Source organism: Mya arenaria, chromosome 2 (genome assembly GCF_026914265.1).
Source record: "Mya arenaria isolate MELC-2E11 chromosome 2, ASM2691426v1".
Lineage (NCBI taxonomy): Eukaryota > Metazoa > Mollusca > Bivalvia > Myida > Myidae > Mya > Mya arenaria.
In genome coordinates this window covers 16358893-16384390 of record NC_069123.1, presented here as the reverse complement: position 1 = coordinate 16384390, position 25498 = coordinate 16358893, and the positions used below count along the sequence as shown (strand labels likewise).

Here is a 25498-nt window from a genome sequence, read left to right as displayed (position 1 = left end):
AAATGTATAGTATCTTTATCTTATTTTCTTGCAATCGTATCAACTGGTGTGTAGTCCCTTTAAATACTTTGTGCATAATATATGCATTCAAAATCGATTTTAAGTATGTTGCTTGATTCTCTAAAATTAATGCGTTTGATGGTCGAAACAATGTTTAAAATAAAATCCATATAAGCACGATTGAATTTTAAACAACTATCTAAATAGACGATGATAATTAACAAAAACACATACACACTATATTCCGGGACGTTTTTAAATAACACAGATACATGTAGTGTGAAACGTACCACAGTTCTACATCAAACCCAGTCCCAGAAGAACTCCATTGCAGCTATCCCAAGAGCAGTCACAGGCTGCCATAACCCCAGTCAAATTAAGAATCGTAGAAACGTCGCCTTTTGACAAAGGATACCAATGAACATTAACAAAACGCAATAACTAATCTAGAAGCCGACATGTTAAACTCGTTGGAATAGTTTTTGACACATACGTATTGCCCTTTATGCAATTGAAATACAGAAAAACATGAGAACAATACGTGGACCTGTGACACTAAGCATGTTGAACCGCCAGATTATTTTTTTAAATCCTTTAATGTATGGTAAAGTAATGTAAGGTTTATCCCAGGCCAGTCCTATGAACAGTACTCATTTTGACTTTTAACCGGTTAATATTAATCTTAGGATGAATCCAAACTTTGACCACAAACATGACCTTGACCTTTGAGATACAGATCTTGGTCTTAGGCGCGACAAACCACCTCATCTTGGTGAACCTACATGGCAAGTTTTTTTGAAAATCCTTTCAAGCAGTCAGGATAAGTCCGGACAAGGATTAATTCAACCCTTGACCTTGAAATATGAGGTAGAGACCTGGGTCTTGTGCGCAACACGCCATCTCATCATGTGAACAATCTTGGCATTTTTTTTGTTTAAAATCCAGTCCGGAAATATGGACTGACGGATGCACGTACACGGTACTGCCATTGTGATGACGATGTCTCGACATGTGCATAACAATAAACTCGCACTTCTTTAAAGGAGGGCGTAACAAATACTTACCAGGATATTTTTGATACTCACTTTGAACTTGCTTGTCCACATCTAATATCAGTAACACAAATTACATTCAGTAACTTATGCAATACTACAAAATCATTAAACAGATGTTTATTTTCAATCATTACTTTGAAATAAGAATCAACTAAGGGTTAAGGTTTATTGCACGATAAATGATTATTTTTAAGAAAATTATGGTTGCCAAGGCGACGGATTATTTTGTTCGAGGATTATTCGTATGAATTTTTATACATTAACATACTTAAGAATATGACAGCTTGCATGGACTTTGGTGGCCATATTGGATATATCCCGAGTGTATACTAAACTTTTTTATATGTGGTATCAAATAACCAATATGGACCGTGAAGAAACAATCAAGTAAAGTGATACTATAACAGGATTTATAGTTTTAATTCATTTAATAATAAAAATATAAACATGTACATACAAGGATATGAACTTGTAGTTACCAACTGCAACAAATATATTGTTCTGCCTTTATTTCAATAACCAATCAATCATCATAACATTGCAACACAAGACCAAGGCATATTTTGAGCCTTTATGAACAATCAACTTCCTCATTACTGTGAATGTGTGACTGAAATGTGAAGCCTGTTGTTGTTTTCACAGGTTCACATCCCAAATATAAATGAACTAAAATTCCATAATTGGGATACTAGTACGTCACTTGTTATTTTCATGTCATACAAGACCTTCACCATTGACCTACAGACCCAAATCAATTAGGGTTTTCTGACCATAATGAATGTAAATACCAAGTTTGACAGCTCTACACAATAAGACAAATGTAAAGGATCAGACAAATGTGTGTTGCTGACAAAACTGCCTGAAAAATTATCCCAATATAAATTAATCCCAATATGTATAGACCAAAATGAAGCTCTTTGTTTGGCATAAATTTGAATGGAACTAGTATGAGGTCCCTGGGTCAAAGCGTTCTCAAGTTATTGATCGGAAACCGTTTTTCATGTTAAGGTCACACTGACCTTGACCTTTGACCTCAAAATCAATAGGGTTCATCTGCTGGTCATGACCAATACACCTACCAAGTATGAGGTTCCTGGGTCAAAGCGTTCTCAAGTTATTGATCGGAAACCGTTTTTCATGTAAAGGTCACACTGACCTTGACCTTTGACCCACTGACCTCAAAATCAATAGGGTTCATCTGCTGGTGATGACCAATACACATACCAAGTATGAGGTCCCTCGGTCAAAGCGTTCTCAAGTTATTGATCGGAAACCATTTGGTATTCCGACCGACCGACCGACCGACCGACCGACAGACAGACAGACCGACCGACCGACATGTGCAAAACAATATACCCCACTTTTTTCAAAAGGGGGCATAATAAAAGTTAAACTGGACAATAGCACTTGTGTTTCCTTTATGTACATGATGTGTATGTAGATAAATTATAAGCAGCAAATTTATGTATATCATCTTAAGATGAGAAGTTCGCTTTCAACTACTTTGAATTGATTTTATTTAATAATTCAGACTCACTTCCTATCATAATCATTTTATCAATTAATATAAATGTAGTATAATGTATGTCTGACAGCTGATGTTTCAATTATAAACTTAATGTACAATGCAAAAGTATCATAAACAATACAGCACTACAAAATGCATGGGATAAAAAGACCTTTTATAGCAATTAATGTTAATCAAGTTGTTCATAAAATATGAAGTTGACACTCATTATTATTAATACAAGAAAGCTCACTATATGAATAGCACTTTTCACCATGGCATTAACAATGATCACATTTCTCAATATTGTTCATATACATTTAGAGCTTTAATTAAGTGCAAAACTTGGCAGGTATGTTATACCTTAAAACACCAAAGAAGCCACAACAACCTGTCATCAACTTTCAAAATTGACCTGGGGCAATGAACAATACATGCACTGTTTATCTGTGAGCATGCATGTTCAAGAAATCCAGTGGTACGCAATGCAGGTAGTCTTTGAGTTAAGAAATTGGCCTGGTATCACTTGAAAGACTAACATTGGCTATAAAGTCCAAGCTGGCGTCAATTGCGTGCTGACGAGGCATTTCCAGGCGCTATGGACATTTCCCCTCCCTGACCTCCTTCCCGAGGCGGACACTGAAACAGAAAATGTCCACATAATAACATAAGACTTTAGATCAACCAGCCCTTATCCTTCTTGAAAATGATGTAAAAAAATTACCTGTCAGTGATTTTTTTTTGGAATTATTTTACTGCCTGTGCCTTGCAAATTTGGAAAAAAATTGACTTTTGGAAAAATACATAATCAGGCCAAAATAGCTAATTTAAAGGTAAATATACATGTCCTAACTTTTTTATGCATACATTATGCTGTGAAAGAGCAACTCTATCTTTGAAACGGGCCAGATTTTGAAAGATCTATTTAATACTGTTATAAAACAAGTGAATGAATCATTTTTTAAATCCATTGAACTTTGAAAGTTTTCTTCCAGGTACCAAGTTTTGGCAAACTTCAAGATGAAAAGGGGCCATAATCAATATAACAAGAGACCCATGACGGCCTTTGCACTATTGGTAATGTGATGTACATGAAGCCACATAGGTGAATTTTCATTTAAATTCTAACTAATAGTTTTCAAAACATGCTGCAGGCAATGAAAAGTAAGGGCAATGACTCTGTAACTATTCGAGATATATTTATGGTTCTCATACAATGCACTTCCTTTCATTGTTTTTTTAACAATTGTAACCCTTACCCTAACCCTATGAAAAACTGGAAAACAGGAATACAAGCTAAATAAATCTACTAGGTTACCTTCACACTGATTTGGTTTTTTAAGACAGCCGATCTAAGAACAAGAGCCTTTGTTCTGCGCTGGTACTCCTGCCCCATCTGTAATGACTTCTCAAATGTCGTACTCCGCTGGTCAGTGTCCTTTGCATATAAAATCTGAAATTTTACATGGGTAAATATTGGTACTATGATAAAATGATGCAATAAAGTCAAACAAAATTTCACATTATCATTACCACCCATAACTTACAAAAATAGATACCAGTTTCCTACAACAAAACTTCATAGCTCTGTCAGTCATTCTGGGGCTTTGTTTTACGAAACAAATAATTGATTGTCATATCCGTTCATCAAAAACTCTACAAGATCAAGTCTGGAGAAAATTAATTCAAAGCAAAGATACATGTTTCAATTATCCAAAAGGCTAATAACAAGCTTCCAGAAAACAAGCACTAACCTTGCTATGGGAGTCTATTCTGGCCTTGATCTGTCCATCAAGGATCAGCTGCATGAGTTCATCCTCCAATGCTAAAACGCTCGTGTTGAATGAAGCTGCCATCTTACCCATATCTGCCGATAAGTATGGACTGAAGTACTGTAACAGAGGTATAGATGTAAGTGAACACTCCTGAGGAACTATGGCGCCATCTTACCCATGTCCAAAGACAAGCATGGACTGAAGTACTGTAACAGAGGTACAGATGTAAGTGAACACTCCTGGGGAACTAAGGCGCCATCTTACCCATGTCCACAGACAAGCATGGACTGAAGTACTGTAACAGAGGTATATATGTAAGTGAACACTCCTGGGGAACTAAGGCGCCATCTTACCCATGTCCACAGACAAGTATGGACTGAAGTACTGTAACAGAGGTATAGATGTAAGTGAACACTCCTGGGGAACTAAGGCGCCATCTTACCCATGTCCACAGACAAGTATGGACTGAAGTACTGTAACAGAGGTATAGATGTAAGTGAACACTCCTGGGGAACTAAGGCGCCATCTTACCCATGTCCACAGACAAGCATGGACTGAAGTACTGTAACAGGGGTATAGATGTAAGTGAACACTCCTGGGGAACTAAGGCGCCATCTTACCCATGTCCACAGACAAGCATGGACTGAAGTACTGTAACAGAGGTATAGATGTAAGTGAACACTCCTGGGGAACTATGGCGCCATCTTACCCATGTCCACAGACAAGCATGGACTGAAGTACTGTAACAGGGGTATAGATGTAAGTGAACACTCCTGGGGAACTAAGGCGCCATCTTACCCATGTCCACAGACAAGTATGGACTGAAGTACTGTAACAGAGGTATAGATGTAAGTGAACACTCCTGGGGAACTAAGGCGCCATCTTACCCATGTCCACAGACAAGCATGGACTGAAGTACTGTAAAAGAGGTATAGATGTAAGTGAACACTCATGGGGAACTAAGGCGCCATCTTACCCATGTCCACAGACAAGCATGGACTGAAGTACTGTAACAGAGGTATAGATGTAAGTGAACACTCCTGGGGAACTAAGGCGCCATCTTACACATGTCCACAGACAAGCATGGACTGAAGTACTGTAAAAGAGGTATAGATGTAAGTGAACACTCATGGGGAACTAAGGCGCCATCTTACCCATGTCCACAGACAAGCATGGACTGAAGTACTGTAACAGAGGTATAGATGTAAGTGAACACTCCTGGGGAACTAAGGCGCCATCTTACACATGTCCACAGACAAGCATGGACTGAAGTACTGTAATAGAGGCATATATTTAAGGTAATCCTCATGTGGAACTCAGCCACCATCTTACCCATGTACACATTTAAAGCCTCAACTGAGAATGCTCAATCTCATTCTGGCCAGGAAAAAACTAAATGATAATCTATAAGCTTTTTTGAAATTTTCATGCACTATCATTGACTTAAAATGTTATCATTCAAAACTCTCACACACAATTCTTTTCGATTCTTGAACAATATTGTATCGGGAGTGGAAAGTGATATTTCACCAAAGAAAACAGCCTAATGAAAACTCAAACAGATGTACCTGATAATAATTCACATGTTAAATCTTACCTGGCAAAGAGCTCTGTTCCTTATCTGGGAGTATAGTGTGTTTACATGTGGAACTAGGTACAAATCTAAATATAAATTGTCCTGAAACAAAAACAAGCAATGATTTCAGAGCTTATAAAGGCCTGCCCACAGCAATAGCAGTGATTTCAGAGCTTATAAAGGCCTGCCCACAGCAATAGCAATGATGCTAGATCGGATTAAGATTGGTCTTTGATTTTTACTTACTTTGACTAACAGAAGAGTATATCTAATACAGTTCCAATTGCTCTACATTTGCATGGAAAACACTATTCAAAGCTAAAAATAGATATTCTATTAATTCTGAAACATATTTAACAAAAAAAAACATATCTAACAAATGACATGTACATTAATTCTTTATCTATTATAAACATATTTCACCCACCTTTAATTCATCTAACAAGTGTAGACATGATGCATAATTGGATTCATTAAATTTGTGTATTATATCACGTAGTTGAGGCTCAAGCTCCAAAAACAGCTTGAAAGAACTGGAATAGAAGAAACACAAGTTACATGATTCCCGGAGACACTTGCTGACATCAGTTATAATCAGTCAAGTCATTTGCAATCAACAAGGCAAGGTTAGGGTTTTAAAATCAGACCAATTTGTTGAAAAACAAGGAAATAAAAATTAAAATCTTAATTCTATTGTGTACGACAATACTTAATATTATTCTGATAACAATAGATTAAACTCATCCAAGTGCTTTATGATATTTATCAATAACATTTTAACATTAATGGAACTGGACAATCATTTGAAAAACAAATTACTTAAGATGATTGGTTTCTCATGGATGTTGATACAAAACTAGAGTTGTCACAGTAAGTGGTGAATGCCCCTGAAGAGGTTCCTAGGTGTGATTCAAAGGTCATTTAGAAAGGGAAAATAGCAATGAAATGTTTTGATAAAGAAAGGAATATTTGACAATTGAATTATATAAAAACACCAACTACCTCTCATAAATGCTGTGAAACACCACACGAGACCCATGCAGGGCTGCTGTTAAATGTTATATGTATACTCTATGTCCATATATAAGCATTTCATAGTAAACAAACACTAAGTGCAACCTTGACCTCAGTGGAAGAGACACATTTTTTGTACGCAACATGTCGTTTTGGTATGTTGAAAACATGTGGCATTTTAAAATCTGTCTATACAAGAGAAAATTCCAGCCTGGACACCACCATCAATAAACTCAATGTACTTATATGCAGCAATCTGTAGTTAACAAACAATAAGTGTGACCTTGACCTTAGAGGAAGGGACACAGGTCTTGGTGAGTCGAACACATGTGGCAAGTTACAAATTTATCTTCTATAAATAATGAAGGAATTAGTACTCAATATTATACCCATTTGTATGATGAGACAGTGCAATTTTAATATGCCCATCCCCAGGGACATCTTTTTTTCCCGTAACCAGGAAGAAATGGAAAAATGATTTTTCCCTTGGCCTGTGGACACTTTTTTAAGTCGAGTTACAAAACCTTAAAAAATCTCTGACCTAAGATCTGGATCTAAATTCCTCGTTAAGATAATTTATTACACTAGTCTACATAGAGTTCTACAGAAATAGCTGTTTTCAAAACTCACTGTGCCAACCAGGTTGAAATGATAAAATAAATAAAAAGGAAAAAAGGAAGCTCCAAACTATATCTTTATCGTTGGTTAACCAGATACAGGCTCATCTAATATAAAAGAAATACAAGATGATAATCACCTGCTGGATATGACATGGTTCTGGAGCTCTTGTCTGTCGAAGGACGCCAGGGCACACAAGGCACCGTATGTGGCCACATCGTGTGGCGACAGTAACTGAATAATTAAAAATACTGTTACAACTAAAGTTGTCACAGGAGTGACATATACCCCTGAATGCCGTCTGGACACAGGAATGGCAATCCATTTCTTTGAAAAGAGGCAATATCTCTGAGGTTATTGTACACTGCATTTCCACTCATCTTGCTCTACCAAAGTGTGTAGTTTCATTAAATTCCATCCAAAAGTAAAGTAAGAAAATTAACAAAGGGCAATAACATTACTATGATGTCTGTACACTGCACATCCCCTTATTGTGCTTTACCATAATATGCAGTTTAATTAAATTCCATCCAGTAGTTTTCAAGTTATGCTCTGGACAAGATAAAGTAAAAAAGGGATGTTATCAGCTTAAATTTTGTAATAAGCTATGGTAAGAGTTATGGTTCTTTTATACTTCACTTCCATTATGTTCGGTCATTGTATAAAGTTTTATTGAATTCCATCAAGTAGAATTGAAGTTAGATATCAGACAAGAAAAAGTAACAATGGTAAATAACTCTATATAATAAGCTGAAAAAGAGTTATGGTCATTGTACACTGCATTTTCTCTCCTTATGATCAATCATCTTATGCAGTTTAATTAAAATCCATCCAGTAATTTTCAAGTTATCCTTTGGACAGGGAAAATTGCAACCGACCGACCAACTAACCAACCAACCCCAGGGTGATTTCAATAAACCACTTTCAAACTTCATGTCTTTGTGAGACTTGCAATGTGCATATCGATGACCTCACTTCAAAATGCTGAAGCTGCTTTTTTTTTTATTTCAGAATTTCTACATAAAGGCGTGCCCCATCTTACTGCAAAATGCTGAGTTAATAGTCCAATGAGAAGATGGTGTTGTATCATGTGATCAAAATGACGAGCAATGATTGGACAGTTCGAAAGCAAAAATGCAGAACCTTCAAAAATTATAACTACAACAAGAGCTGTCACAGAGACAGCGCGCTCGACTATTCTGCCGCTTTTCAGTATAAGGATTGAAAAGTTTTGGAGAAACATGCATGGATCACTGTTAAATTAGATTTCAATGCAATACATGATGTGCCGAGATATTAACATAAATGTGGTTACATGCAAAATTTTAACCAGAATTTTTAAGTCTAATAATAAAGGGCTATTATTTGCAAAATACAGTTATCTAATGTTTATTCAATTAGGTTGGGTGGTTGAATATGTGTGCTTACATGCAAGACCTTAACCAGAATTTCTAAGTCGCATAATAAATGGGCAAAAATTATATAATATGAAAGAGTTATTTTACTTTAATAAGAACGTTATATGGTTGGGAGCCTGTGTGTAAGGTTTCAATGCAATACATGATATATTCGCTGAGGTATTGACTTAAAAGTGGTAACATGCAAAACCTTAACCAGAATTTCTTTGTCGAATAAAAAAGGGGCCATTATTTGAATTTAATCCAATCTAGAGTTATCTTACTTGGTTATTTTAGTAGATTGGATGGTTGAGTACCATTGTATAAAGTCATACCAATACATCAAGTAGTTGCTGAGATATTAACCTATGTGTGCTTATATACAAAACTTTAACCAGAATTTCCAAGTCAAATAATAAAGGCCCATAATTTGCATTTTATTCAAACTAGAGTTATCAAACTTGGTTAATTAAGTAGGTTGGATGGTTGAGTACAATTGTAACAAGTCTCAATGCAATACCTCAACTAGTTGCTGAGATATTAACCTATGTGTGCTTGCACTCAAAACCTGAACCAGAATTTCTAAGTCAAATAATAAAGGCCTATTTTTTGCATAAAATGCAAACTAGAGTTATCTAACTTGGTTAACTGAGTAGGTTGGATGGTTGAGTACCATTGTATCAAGTCTCAATGCAATACCTCAAGTAGTTGCTGAGATATGCACCTATGTGTGCTTGCACGCAAAACCTTAACCAAGGTGTGACGCCGACTTTTAGGTGAGTAGTATAGCTCTCCATATTCTTCCAATAGTCAAGCCAAAAAATTGTAACTTCAGCATTTTGTAAAAAAAAATGGTGATCAAATTACCAAAATTAAATACTAAAAACGTTGCTACTGAAAACATTTTGTAGTTTGACATTTGGAAGTGAGGCCATCCATATGAAAAAAGCTAAATAACTAATGAAATCCATGACTTTCATTTTTCTTACTGAAGTTTTACAATCCCAGCCTCCAATATCTTGGCAGTAACAATGCTCTCTGGGAGCTGATTTCACAAACTTATTCCAGCAGTCATAATATTATACATTCTGTAATTCTAACCTCAGGGAAATCACAGTGGTCGAAGCTAGCTAGGAGGAAGTATTTAGCAGCAGACTTGTATTTCTTGGTGGCAAGATCCGCCAGGCCTGCAGCACATCGGAGCTTGGTCAGTATTGTCTGACCGCCGTCCTTCCCATGCTATAAGTTAATGTACACACTATGTTACTTACTTCTATAAAACTTGAGTAGTGCTATTATACAAAAGTAATTTAACCTCAGTAACAAATCTTAGCTAAGTTCATGTATTTTTTTGTCCTAGTACAATGTGCAAATACAGTGTACGAAATTGAAACTTCATGGAAAGCCAAAATTTTATGAGCCCAATATAAATTTACAAGCCCAAATTCCACTATGTAAGTCAATACAAATGTCAGTCAGCTAGTTGGATATGTGTGGTATATTTCTATTTGGACAGACATGTAATTTTACTAGAGTTTACTCGTCTGGCTTGTGCTTCAAGTTTCGTACACTGTTTTAAGATGAAAAACTTAAAGAACTCGTCAGTGTTTAAAACATGTAGTGATGTTACATAATATCTGCCTCAAACTGAGGAAAGATCATCAGGAAATGCTTGACTAGCTAACAGCATCCCATGCAGATGCATACACTTTTTGTTCAAATGAATACACTATTTGTTCAGATGAATACACTTTTTATCAATGTCAATTAACAATTTGTTCACAAATCCGATTTCTTATTCAGTAGTGTAGATTTCATAATGCTTACTGCATGAGGGTCAAACAGCATACAGCATTTGCCTCCCTTTGAACACAATACAGCATTTGCCACCCTTACCAAATAATGTTTATTACTGTGTATATGTTGCGCAATGTTTTGCAGCGCTAAAATGATAAGACTTTTGTCATGAACACTGGAAGGTTTAAAGGATAAATCCAAACTTTCCAAACAAAAATCTTACCCTCAAAAAATTAGTACCAGTATGGTCAGAAAACAACAACATTGCGAACAAATAAACCTAACAAAATTAACCTATGAATTAGTGCAAGTGTCAAAAAATAGCATCGTTACAATTTCATTTCGGAGCAAAACCTGTCAAATATAGAATTTCAATTTTAATTGATTAAATTTCTTTAAACCTCTTTGAAATAATTCCTTGTCAGTGTGCAATGAGCAACAAAGGCTTCCAAAAAGCAAGTACATGTATACAAACATTAACAGACCAGCAAATTTTCTTTTGGACTGACACAATATCGGGGTATGTCGGTCCAGATGATCTGAATTTTGTGTTGTCTGACATTACAATGAAAAAACAATAACTAACCTCTGTTACTTCTGGTGTTCCTTCTGCCTTGTTCACGTAACTCTGTACATGCGACCAGTTCTGTAGGTATACGCTCACCTATGATAAATTAATTTCCTTCTCTTTAACATGGTGGTAAAAATATTCCCAGCATCAAAACTATAAGAATCTGACTCTAATGAACATATTGATTTGATATTATTTATTTAATAAATGTTGATTTAAACACAAATTTTGCATATACTATTTGTCCTGTAACCCAATGCATCCTTGTCAAAATCCATTATGCACCAGCAATGGTACAACATTTTACTTGCTTTTACTTTCAGTTTCAGGACATAATTTTTCCAGGAGTAATCAAAGTAATCATTATCTGTCCTTTCGCAAATATTTCTACATCATTTTTAGTAAATGCAAAAGCAATCAAACTCTGATGTAATTTAACTTATCTGTACACTGACAATGATTAAATTCCATCAGTTCTCCTTTCACTTTCATTAAAATAGACACGAAGCATGCATGCACCTGTTTCCAGCACTTTTTATACCATGTTCTACGGGAAAAAACTTTTAAGATTTATTTAGACTCAGATGCTTATATTTTCCAATGCCGATGTAACTAAATCCATCCATCAATGTGAGTTATGTTCCTTTTAAGTGAAATGCAAACGAAAGCCTTTTCTTCAATTTATTTATCTATTCATGCAATTTTGGCCAAAAATGGATTTATGCTTCGTCGTGTACAAATGGATGTCCTGATATTCTTAAATACGTATTTACATTGATGGTATTTCTGAAAAAAAAAACAACTTTTTAAGTTACATTATTTCAATAGCAATACATTCTCAAGGTAACATGATTACAAAACTTTTATTGATACCACAAATTGAAAAAACAACATACCTTGATGACATTAAGACACATGTTAACAACATGTTTTGGGCTGGTACAGTAGTCGCGGGCTCGACTGTAGCACTTGAGAGCATTACTGAGGTCCCCACAGTCTAAATAGTGGTCACCAAGGTCATCATGACCTCGCCTGCACAAACACAACACAGTTATGCCTAAGAATGATTGCCATACATGTACATGTGCACGTCAGTCAAGAAATAAACTATTTAATAACTTGCAAATGTATTTGAAAATGAGGACAGACTTCAACCAAATCTTTAATATTCTAAATCCTGGGATATAAATTTAAGTTATTTAATCTTCTACTGATACACTTGCAAGCAAAAGCAACATCATTATTAATGAAATAAAGGTTATGAAACATTGAATAGTGGCAGTGTAAACTCCGCCCAAATCATGATTGCATGCTGAGAGGTTTATATTAAAGAAACATAAATCCACTGCCAGTGCTTTGTTTAACTGATTGACAAGAATGTTTTAATAAGTTCACATTGTTAAACTGACCTTATGCTTTCTTTTATGGAATTACTTTTGTAGTTTTTCAAGTCTGTGTCCAACTTTTCTAGTTTGAGGGCAGCCTTTTTGGATGTTGTTTCTATCCACTGGGCATCGAGAGGTGTTACGTTACTTACAGCACCAACCACAGCATCAGGTAAACTAGAGTTCCTGAAATATCATAATGTGAAGTTGCACACAATTTTATATGAGTCTGCCTATCATTCACTATTCCTGGCAGGGTCACTTTATCAAGACATCTCACAATGGACATCAGCACCTACTTTAAACCCCCCTCCCGCCAACAATAATGATTTTTTAAAACTTGACATAATGTAACAGAACAAATTTAATCTAATAAAACAACAGTTTTTTAATATCTTAATGAATCTGCTTGAGTATTGGTGCAAGAAATTCACTTTGCAATACAATATGTTATTCATTAGCTTTAATAATGTAAATCACTCTTAGTTAAATTGGTTAAACAATAAAGGAGGTAAACACTTCTGGGAGAACCCCACTTGCATAACTTTTGACCCAAAACACTGACTGGAACTCTGACTAAAGCAAATTTCAAGTTTGTAATAAGGAAGCTAAAATGATTTCATTTTCACTTAACATTTACTCAAATATCATGAGTACTTACGATGACAGTGCTTCTTGCAACTTCCTATAAATTTGTTGGTAGAGATTTGTATTGTATGTTGTCATCACATATTGAAGAGCCATTCTCAGGGCGTCTAGTCTGAGAGGTGGACAGTGATCTGCTATGAATTTGAGCCGGTTTAATTTTGCAAGACCTGTATACTGACTGGCATACTGTTCCAAGTCCTGAAAAAAAACAAAATTTAGGATTCTCAATAAGAACAGAAGAATGCCAGTAATTTTATGCCAATGGACCCTCCTAGCTAGTCAGTAAATGTTCTATTTGGGCCAGTTAAACTACAATTGAGAATCCTGGTGTATGAAAACCAAAGCACAATCATATGGAAACATTTAAAATTATTTAAATTTGTATTAAGTATAAAACATACAGGTAAACAGTCATCTTTCTGCAATATCCAATAGTGGCAAAGAAGTACATTACAGTTAAACTGTGATCGCTCGAGGACGCCAGGGACCGAGCCAAAACCTCGAGGGAACCGATGTTTCGAATGACCAAAATTGAAATTCCCCAGTCTGTTATGAAATATCTTTCAGTGTATTTTAAGTTTGAAGTCGTCAAACCAACTGTTTACTAAGGAAAAATGTTCGGGACCAAGCTCCAACTTCGAGGGACCACCGGTTCTCGAACGACCGCTTGTTCGAACGACCACAGTTTTCCTCTAATACTTAATAGCAGCTGGAACTCACAAGTGTTGTCGACTCCACCATATACTGTACATCCTCCACATTGTCATTTTCCTCAGGAGCAGCATCTACCTGCATTGGCTCTGCTGCAGCCTGTAAAAATACACAGCCAAAGTTGATGTAAATGTATAATTTTGTTATTTTCCTGTTATTATAGCACAAGTACTTCTTTAAACTATAGTATAACACCAGTACACTACACCTTAGATTAAGGCGATGGTTTAAGTAAGGTTTTATATTAAAAGTCTACAACCAGTGATTTTTTGCTGCAATTAACTGCCTTCTTAATATTAATGTATAAAAAAAGCAAAGAATTTCTTGAAATATAAACAAAATCTATCACAGCATAAGATATGCATAAAAAAGTTAGAACATGTATATTTACCATTATATTAGCTATTTTGGCCTGATTTTGTATTTTTCCAAATGTCAACTTTTTTCCCAATTTGCAAGGCACAGGCGGTAAAAATAATTCCAAAAAAAATCACTGACAACCAGACTGAGAATTTTCTTACTAGCATTGGTAAGTGATATTGAGTGACTTTTGCTTAATCGTCCCGTTTTGTACATTATGTCTTTACCATTAACTTAATCATTTACTCAACTTTGCAGGTATCTAATAAACAAGAGGGCCAATATTGCCCTTAATGCTCAAATCAATGAAATATTTGTTAATACAGCATGGTATTGATTTTCTTAGTGCCACCTTGCCAATGGCCAGATGGCAATGACCGTCTGCTTCAAAAGCAACACAGATGGCAATGACCGTCTGCTTCAAAAGCAACAATGTTTAAAATGTCTTGCCTTGTTTGTACAATAGATATATAAATTATTTTTTAACTTGATTAATACTTGACAAGATTTTTCATCAATATGTTGCTTTTTCTATCTGTTATTAATGAACTTATATCATTTGATCAAGGTCTTCTCAATGTACATTCTGATTGGTTGGCTTTCAATAGCTCCGCCTACTGGCAATGTTTCGGTAATTGGATGATACACGGCCAAACTATTGGATTAGGAGATTACCAATTATGAATTGCTAATTGCGATGTTTTGACTGATGGGACATTGGCCAAATACTAGCTGATTGACAGATTTACAATGTTCTAAAATTGTCGACAAAGTAAATGTCGTTTTGATTATACAAATGGACGAAGTCTGGGAATTTAAGGCGACCACTTCACCAAAGTCGCCCCCTTGTGATAGCCCTGGAACTTGATCTAATGATTGATTTTATTCCTTACCAAAAAAAACCCAGTGAAAGTGTATCATTTTTTTAAATTAAATACCTTTAATTAACATAAAAAGGAGAAATGTGCATTTATATTTTGGGTAATAAACTACTAAATCAATTGCAATTAATTTGTGCATTATTTTTACATTACATCTTAATTTGAATGGCAAAACAACATTAACTTCATCTTGATTTGAAGGATTTTTGTACAATTTTGTAGTGTGGGAAAGAATCAACCGGTTAGCTCTGTTGGTTAGAGAGCCATGCTATTGTTTGGGCAGACATGGGTTCTAGCCCCACACCAGGCACATTTTTCCTCCAGGTTTAGATTATTTCTGTCAGAAGTAAATGGCAAGAGTGCAGGCAAGAGTGCCTTGATCGGCCTAATGGGGAGGAGTGTAATGTGAATGTGTAAGAACCAGCTGCCCAGTTAGCTCAGTTGATTAGAGCGCTGTGCTAGTGTTAAGATGGTCGTTGGTTTGAGCCCCACACTGGGCTCACTTGATCTCAGTTTACTTAAAACATGGTCATTTTTCGGAAATATATTTTGTTTAGTACAGATAAACCTTCATAAAAATTAATAGAAAGACATAATTTAATCTTTCCCCCATGATTATATGACCAATATGCCATTACCTACTGTCAAATCAGAGTGACAGACAGGTCTACACCTTTAAGCAAAACAAATTCCGATTTTAGCGTCGGCCATTTTGGATATTTTGACAAGTCATCTCTGACTTTCTTGAGCTCTTCTTACCATTGTCATCCTACTCTAGTTATATATATGACTAAAAAACATAAAATGTTTACTTTGGAAACCAATAATGTAACCCATGATAAATATATACCTGAAAAAGTCCTTGTTGAATTGGTAAGGGCATTTTTACCGGTGAAACCGGAAAATGAAATAGCGCATGCGCAATTCCGAGTTAGGAAACGCTTGCTCATCACATCGGGTACGAGAAAAAAACCCACACTATTTCCCGTACAGTGTAAAATCTCATAATTTTAGTAAAAAAACTCTAACCGAAATGAGATAATTTGAAATTATGAATTAACGTTACTATTTTTTTTTTTAACTTTCCAAATAATTCTAAGGGTATAAACTAGCCCCACATTATTATAACAATTGTGTACATGAGCGTATGTGATATTTGATTTTCGTTAAAAATTGATTCTATTACAATATTAATTTTAAAAAAAAGAGATCATTTTATCAACGATCGTATCGTATAATCGATTTTACCAAGTCATATTTCTGAGTTGTTATTACAAATTTACGAGCTTTATGGGTCAATTTATGCAAACTTTCTCTCTAGGTCTCTTTATTGGATTGTGCAAGTGAAATTTTTAGGACGTGATTTTGTCGTACACTCGTTTATATAAGATGGCCCTATTATGTCTAAAAATACAAAAAAGAATAACGATATATTGTATTTTGTTTTGCATGAATAGTTAATACTATCTCTAGCCACTTCTATTTTAGAGAACTACGTTATTACTATTTCAAACTCAGCTGCGGTTGAAAGCTACATATAATCAAGTTAATTGCTACCTGCATGGTAAGGTAATAAAGGATAACTTTTCCATTGATTACACATGTACACATGGAAAAGATTAATAGTTGTTAGAAATGTGCTATGTTTGTTTCCGACATATTGATTTAAAGTGAATATCGGGACCAAGGGTACAATGATTTCGTACTCTATTCTAACATTGAACATAAAACTTCAATATGTTTATCATGGTAAATATTTTCACCAAACAAATTTAAAATCCCTCTACCTATTTCACCCGACCTTAATGCATGTACGATAAAGCATAATTGGGCTAGTGCAAAGATCACAGGATAAACAAATATATATATTTACCAGTCGTGGCATGGAGCCCGGACCACATTTTTAAAATTAATAATGTGACTAAACGTGAATGTGGGGTTTGATGTCTTAACATCGTGAACAAAAAGCTATGGCCAAAAGTGACGTAATAATTAACTTGTGACGTTGCTGAAATGGCGTCAACGTTGCCATGACGTTACTAAGTAATGTCATCAACAATCGAACAGACAACGTTTAGAAAACTGTTTCATTATATGGCTTCAAATTAGAAAAACGGTATGAGAAAATATTATCAAATCTTACATGTTTAGTATTTTTGTTAGCCCGTTGCGTCTTTAATTGATTTTTACACCATAGAAAATAAGAAGCAGTAAATAATGCATTTGGGTTCATTTTGGAAGAAAAACAGCAAGGTTTTTGTCAAAGCCTTCATGTATCATACAGTACGAGTACAATTAATAACAAAGTTCAACATGATATATTTTGGTCTTTGATTGGTTCCCACTTTCGCAGACTCTATTACCATTGCATTCAGCCTGCATAGTAATAAATATATAAACATGTAATTATCTAAATGTAACACATACTATGGTTTTGATTTTTTATACATTGATTGAGTACTTGTTTATTTTTATGTTCAGTATGTATTATCTTTGCAATGCAATATATATCTGCTATATATTTTCATGCTCTTTTTGTCACGTATTCGTGACATGAGTTTTGATGAATGCACCTTGATTCACGCAATCTGCGAATCTAAGACACTGTTAAGCATATTTATTATTATCATCTGTTATGCTCAATTTTAGAACTTTGTTAAAGTTAAAAGCATGATTGATGACATCGTTCTCTACCTTTAAAGGTGAAACTCAAGTGTAGTTAGAAATACAGCAGATCACATGTGTATCCATTTAACTTCCAGGCCCCAATTTCTCGAAACTTCTTAAGTCCCTTATAACAGGATTAAGCTAAGCTCACATTTTTTATTCTGTAAAAAGCGTTATATTTACTTCTTCAAAAGTTGCTAGAAATTATATAGGAATAATCTGTATGATTGTCACAATGAACTATTTTTCATTTATCAAAATCTATTTTTGTATGTATTTTGGCTAATTGAAATAAGCTACTTAAGCCTGTTAAGCTTAAGAAGTTTCGAGAAATTGGGGCCAGGACAATAACGATTTGAAAGTTAACAACGATAAAGTTAACAACGATAAAGTTAACAACGACAAAGTTAACAACGATAAAGTTAACAACGATAAAGTTAACAACGATAAAGTTAACAACGACAAAGTTAACAACGGTGTTAGCTTTAACAAAGTTCTGAACAATCAGACCGCTAGCACGCGCATTTGTAAGTGTAAGGCATTATTCAAAATTGTATTAACATGATTACAAAAACGTGTAAAACGTGAGATTTTCGGATTTTCTAACTAAGTATTCTACATAGTGGTCAAAGGTTATTAGTATATGCACTTACCAAACTAAATGAGCCTGGTGTGTCGCCTTTGGTAAACGCATGCTCACAACCATTAACAAGCTCAGTGTTTTAAATTATATTTAATGTACTGACCCAGCCTCTAGCGGTTTCAATCTATCGATTCACCTGATAAAAAATCAATTACGGTTGGCTACGGATCAGCAACCAAAATAAATGTAGAGCATATTTGTAAAAAAAAACACTGCCAACTATAATTTCGAACACTACTGTACTATGCAAATAATTTTCATAACTGTAATTATAGTACACCAAATCCATTGACAACTGCATGTATTGTTAACAGGTTAATTTGACAGATTTTTGATACAATGTTACCATTTATATATGTGTGTGTCTATCGTTCATTTGTTCAAAAATGCTTCTTCTGTCTTTAAATGTCAGTTTGTATATACCACGTGACAAATTGCGTCATAAATGCTACGTCGGAAGGCAACATTTTGCTTCGAATGAAGACTTGAAACAAAGATAACTTCACTATTTCTTCCCCATTTTAAATGCCGCTAACGGAGTCCCGCCTTCAATCTTTTACCAGAGTTTGATTGAGTGATTAGTTCCGTCAAACACTTCGACAAACCTTTTCACAAAACGACCGTCTGAAGGAGCACTGTCAAAACATTATTTTGGAAACAGGTTTGTCGAAGTGTTTGACGGAACTAATCACCTTATCAAACTCCGGTAAAAAACTAAGGCGGGGCTCTTTAAGCGGCATAGACTGCCCTTTGTTAAATTTTAAATGGTTTAGTAAGAGAAAAGTTATCTTTGTTTTAAGTCTTCATTTTAAGCAAAATGATGCCCTCCGACGTAGCATGTATGACGTAATTTATCAGGTGTTATACACACACTGAATGTTTAGTATGCCCATTTTCCACATAAACACAACACGAGTTTTTTAATAAAACAAAATCAAAAGCCAAGAAGGCCCCTCAAATCGACGAGCGTTGGCATCCGTTTGTGATTATCTTGTAAAAGCTTTACACGATTGGTTGAAGACGAGCTGCAGATTCACTGATTGAAGAGACCCGTCTATAAATTAATCTGCAATTTTACGTACATGTATATTGTTTTTATTAAATATTGACATTAACATTCTAATTTTTGCGACACTGATAACTGTATAAAGACCGGCTTATATTTGAAAGATCTTTGATATCATAAAAAAGGAAAACAAAACATTAAAATGATTAAACGACCCATTTAATATATGCAACACTTTAATATGACGTTATGTCGCGCATCATGTGCATTGTGCTGTAAAATCGACTGTGTTTCAGTTGTATGAGCAATCCTGCGGAGAAGTCCTGTATGCCGGTCCCTAGCCCGGGTGTGAGGCCGACAGCCCGAGTCCTCAGACGGCACAGCGCGTCCTCCACATCTACCAGTCACAATCTACCATCAGAGATCGGTGAGTCCAGCCCCGACCCCTTATTTATTTAGCTAGTTTCTCGATCTACATTGAAACGATGTAGTTTTGGCTGCCTCGATTGAAAGCAAAGGTAAACACTTAAATACACCTCGTTTGTATAGGCATTTCGTGTGTTTCGTACAAATGTGATTTATATATACACAGTTTAGAGAAACCCCTCTGAAACTACAGGATTTTAATGTCACATTTTATTACAGTTTGGTAAATATTTAGAATATAAAACACAAAATTTGTTCGAGGCTTAAGTGACATTTGTTTTCTACTTACTAACCCGTATACCCCCGCCTTGTATGAAAGAGGGAGATAAATTCTTTATCATTGCTTTATTACCATCACACAGTACATCTACTGTTCTCACTCAATGTAACTGCGGGGTCCACTAAACCGATGCATTCATGCAAAATCATTCAGCCTAGTACGCTTAGCTGAGTTTCTGTTGGAATACTATCTCATCACTGGAATAACCCCACGTATGCGACACTGTAGGCCCGGGTCGCACATTATTTTCTTAATTAGGCCTACAAAAAAAATACATTTGGTTCGGGTAACCCGACCCTACCTACGAAATAGGCGCCGACCCTACCGTTTTTATAGTCGATTTGAAAAAAAAAAAAAAATAAATAAAAAAAATAAATAAAAAAATGCTTTTCAATAGGTAGTTTAAAACCTTAAATGCATACAGAAGATAACTTTAACACCTTTTCCAATGATGAAAATTACATTCTAATAAAAAGCCTTAAAAAAGCCTACCTACCCTACCTATTTTTGAAAAGGATGTTACTCTAACCAAACAATTATTTTTTTTAGGCCTTACGTATTTGGAATTAAAATACCAATAAACGCTCGATCTATGCGCACTCCAAAATGCCATCAACCCGGCGATCAATCGTAACAACTCGGCCATCTCCGACAAGCTTCGAGATAGACCTGTTAATTCCTGTTGGATACTGGCCGAGGTGTTCCGTTTGCCCGGCGATATCCTAGTAGGACCGGACTACACATGCATGTTTTGGTCTTGCTACACATTTCCTAATTTCTATAAGAAGTATACAGTCATTTTTATGGTAAATGGCAAAGATAAATGTTCACTTGTCAATTTAATGGTCAATACTAAGAAACACGTGTCCTCTTTTTCAGATCTTGTTAACCTGGCTAGTCAGCTCAATACGCTAGAGCTGCCTTCAAATAAAACCCTGGGTAGCGGGGGTGCCTCAAAATGCAACCGGAAAAGTAAACTCAAGCGCGTGCGATTTGAATTAACAGACGACATAAGTGAACAAAAATGCAAAGAAAGTAAACGGCGCTTAAGCCCATGTCCTGTTTATAAAAAGAAGTTATGCTCAGACGGGGATCAGTCTGACCGCGAATGCGTCATGTGTACATCTGCTCCGGAAATATCTTTTGTATCCGGTGACAATATAGACACAAATGGAGAAGGTGAAGGTGAGAAAGAAATTGGCGATCATGACGAGATGGTTCTTGACAGGAATAACAACAACATAGGAACACTCACATCCTCTAAAAGATCACCGAAGAAGCAATGCGTGCGAAAGAGCAAGTCCGATCCGGGTATTACTTTGGCAATCAAAAAGAAGAGAACGCTTGGTGTTATATCGAAGAAATCTGGACTCAAAAGGAATTCAAAGGATTCTGGTATTGGAAACAACTCTTGCCCGCCAAAACGAAAATTCCCTTCCATTAAGGGCCAGGGCGATGGTTGTCAGAAACAATCAAAACAAAGAAAGGTCACACAGAAAGGCAGATCTGGGGAGACGTTCGGCAGACGGAAGGGAAGTACTCGGCCAGCTAACACAAAGCCACGTTCAACACCCAAGTCAGCACTTGAACGTAAACGAAAACGTAGCACTGCTGTCGTGACTAAAAAGAAGCGAAGTAGGAAATCAAACATGGGCAAAGATGTCGTTCGCACAAAACCGAAACGTAACGCAAAGTCATATTCTTTCGGCCAAAAGTGGAAACTCAAATTTTCAATCGAACAGCTATGGAAGGAGTTCAAGGCAGCCAAGAAAACTCGACAATGTGAAAGCAAAAAGAGCCAAGTGAGAACCAAGCTATCGTTGAAGCAACTTTGGCGGGAGTATACCCAGCTGAAACTTGATGTCCCCCGCAGCAGGAAACTGAATATACGACCTATTGAGCGGCGAGGAGATCCATTTGAGATTGGCGTGTCGCTGCGAGTGGACCTGTTGAAGTACCTGTTGTGCCGGAAGACTAGCACAGGGGAGCGGTGCTGTACGAGAAAATGTTGTAAGTGTTGGGAAGAAATAGATGCCCAGTACATGGAAGACGAACATGGAGACTAGTTTTTGAGTAAAAAGTAACATTTTAAGAAATATTTTCTAAGCTTGACTGATAATACTTATCTGAATAAAACAGTTACATTATTGTTCGTTTCGCCTCAGTTTTTAAAAATATAGTAATTAATCTTCCGCCGACACCAGCTAATTCTTATATATCTGTCGATATGATAAAGGCCTGTAATTAATCGATATGCAATCAGTAAATGTTTTCATCACGCGTATCAATTGTTTGCCTAAAGTTAGTACATGGCCCCGTCACAAAAAGTCCCTAGAACAAATCGCCTCGAACCAAAACCAGTAGGGGCACGATGGGCGTGATATATTATTCCATAATATCACTAGTCATTTAAGATTTTCTCGAATTAAAATACAAGCAAGAAGTGACATGATATATACACACATACATCACGCATAGAATAGCTTGAATGACATTTACATATTTTAATTAGTTTAACGTAACATATGTTAAATGAAAATATTGATGTCAATTCAAAACAACTGTCCTTTTTGTTTCATCCTGAAAAAGACAATTGTTGATCTTGAATCGACAGCATGTTTGCACAGCTCCATTGTAAGAATCACGAGTATTAATACAATATAAAAGTACTTCTAAAACGTAATGCTTCTTTATGGTAGGTAGTATATTTTATATGTTACAGTCAATCATCCCAATATCTATCCCATTTTTGCGAAAATCCATGGAAACCAGCTATATAAGACTGCTGACAAAAACTAGATCGCAGATTTTTATATTTAAGGTCAAAAATTGATGTTTTATGCATTTTTCTTAAACCGTTTAGGGCATAAAACATTAATTTTCGAACAGAAATATGAAAATCTACGATCTTATTTTTTGTCAGCAATTATATATCATTGGTTTGCAGATATTTACGCAAAATGTTGTTCTTTCCAAGAAAAAAAATAAAAATGTTGCAAAAATGGTATATCTGTGAGAGTACAGCTTTAACCTCCTCTGACGTCGGAATCCGATGTAATTTTGACGTAACAGTCTTGGACTCTGTGGATAATCAAATACAGGTATTTAAAGCCTATGCGACATCATATTTCAAATTATTTTTACTAGTCCATGAGGTGAACTCACACGTGCAAGGGCACTGTACGCCGTTATCATCGTCTTATTAAAGTATTGAGACGATGTTCGTGTCATTAAAGTGCAGAGTATGTAATCAAGTAGAATTGGATAGACAACGAGCCACAACGCCTCGCGCTACAACGCCGGTCCTAATGAGACTATTAAAAATAATGTTCATGCATTATGTACATATTACAGTTTTAGAGAGCATCGTAAAATCCGAGGCAATGAATGCGCTGGAAAGTTCAATACATTTAACAGTTGAATGAGACTCTAAAGTTCCACGGGCAAAAGAGTGTGTACGTCGACCTGTACAATACTTGCATCGTAAGGCAATGGCTTGAATAGGCAAAACTGTACAAAGTATTCAACATTAAAGACCATCTAAATTACCAAGGCTATATATAGATTGAGTATGCCAAAATATACAATACATGTACATCAAACAGGTTTAAAAGGGAAATGTGTGCAAAATTTCGAGGCAGGTTCACTACTGACCACAATCTACCGGATTGAGATCAATTTGCGGTTCGGTTTATGGTCACCCAGGGTTTCCGATCATTTGGAACACGACGTCGCCCCTAACGGTCAGAAACCGTCACCAATATGCACCACGTGACCTTACCGCCAATCGAAACTTCCACTCACCCCTCCTTTCAAATATGCCATTAGTGGACGATGTTTACAGTAAATATATCCTCTGTCGTCTGACCAGACGCACACGGGGTTTGGTCGCTATGTATGAAACAACAGTACGTGTCCAGTCTCTCCGTCTATTAGGTAAATCAACTGAGGGTGTATAGGAAAATGTTACGAACTTACGGTGTATGGGGCACGGTTTCGAGCTGAGGGTGTATGGGAAATTGTTTCGAGCTGAGGGTGTATGGGACACTGTACAAACTGGGGTTGTATAGGACACTGTTACAATCTGAGGGTGCATTGGACACCACTGTTATGGACTGACAATGTATGAAATATTGTTACGAGCTTCGGGTGTATGGGATACTATTACAAACTGAGGGTGTATGGGATACTATTACAAACTGAGGGTGTATGGGACACTATTACAAACTGAGGGTGTATGGGATACTATTACAAACTGAGGGTGTATGGGACACTATTACAAACTGAGGGTGTATGGGACACTGTTACAAACTGAGGGTGTATGGGACACTATTACAAACTGAGGGTGTATGGGATACTATTACAAACTGAGGGTGTATGGGATACTATTACAAACTGAGGGTGTATGTACCGCTTTACCAACTGACGATGTAGAGTAAATGCGGAGGGGTTATGTTATGAGCTGTTATGAGGTGAGGGTGAATGGGTGGTGCTATGAGCTGAAGTATGGACAGTATTACAAGCTGAATATTTATGTGACAATGTCCCAAGCAGAGGGTGTTTGGGACACTGTTACCAGCTGAGGGCGTATGGCACAGTTTTTACACTTGAGTTTGTAAGGTTGCTGTTATTGATCTAGTATTTTGATTGTGAAATAGCCTCCCTTTGTTAAAAGAACAAACTTTTTGTCAATTCGGAAAGGTTTCTGTTATTGTTAATTTATCTGTCTGATCATCACGAACAACTCAGTTTTATGTATTGAAATCAGGTCAAAGTAAGAAATCTTGCTAAACAAAATAAACTTCTTAAATATGTAAGGCTTAAGAAGTTTCCAGAAATCAGGACCTGTTCTGCTACAAATCCAAAGTTGTCCAAGTAACGTATCATCCAACAATTTAGTATACCTGAACACCTAGCTGGTGACCACGTTTATCATAATCGCAAGGCCCACCGGTGATCCTAGAATTATACCTTTAAATGAAACATAACGGTTTTCTTTTCTTTTCTGAATATTTTTGAGGTGTAGTATTTCTTCGTTTTCTTCTTTTAAGAGAGCCTTTACGGGATCAGTGATGTTGTGCTCAAAGAATCACTTCGAATGGTAACACTCAGAAACTTGATCAAAAATAACTGTGCTCATAAACCTATTTCAAGAAATCAACCTTATCGCATTTTATAAAC

General features: G+C 35.9%; 1 protein-coding gene across 1 annotated transcript; it reads right to left on the bottom strand.

Annotated features, from left to right (window-relative positions):
* Positions 1-1459: 1459 nt before the first annotated feature.
* LOC128218318 (COP9 signalosome complex subunit 1-like) lies at positions 1460-16217 on the bottom strand. The gene is made up of 13 exons (XM_052925973.1): positions 16146-16217; positions 14064-14153; positions 13357-13541; positions 12720-12881; positions 12207-12342; positions 11326-11403; positions 10044-10181; positions 7685-7779; positions 6341-6446; positions 5935-6015; positions 4317-4454; positions 3881-4015; positions 1460-3201 (listed from the first exon to the last, which is right to left on the bottom strand). Exons 1-13 carry the CDS (start codon positions 16176-16178, stop codon positions 3127-3129), a joined length of 1452 nt encoding a protein of 483 aa, XP_052781933.1. The 5' UTR covers positions 16179-16217; the 3' UTR covers positions 1460-3126.
* Positions 16218-25498: the final 9281 nt, after the last annotated feature.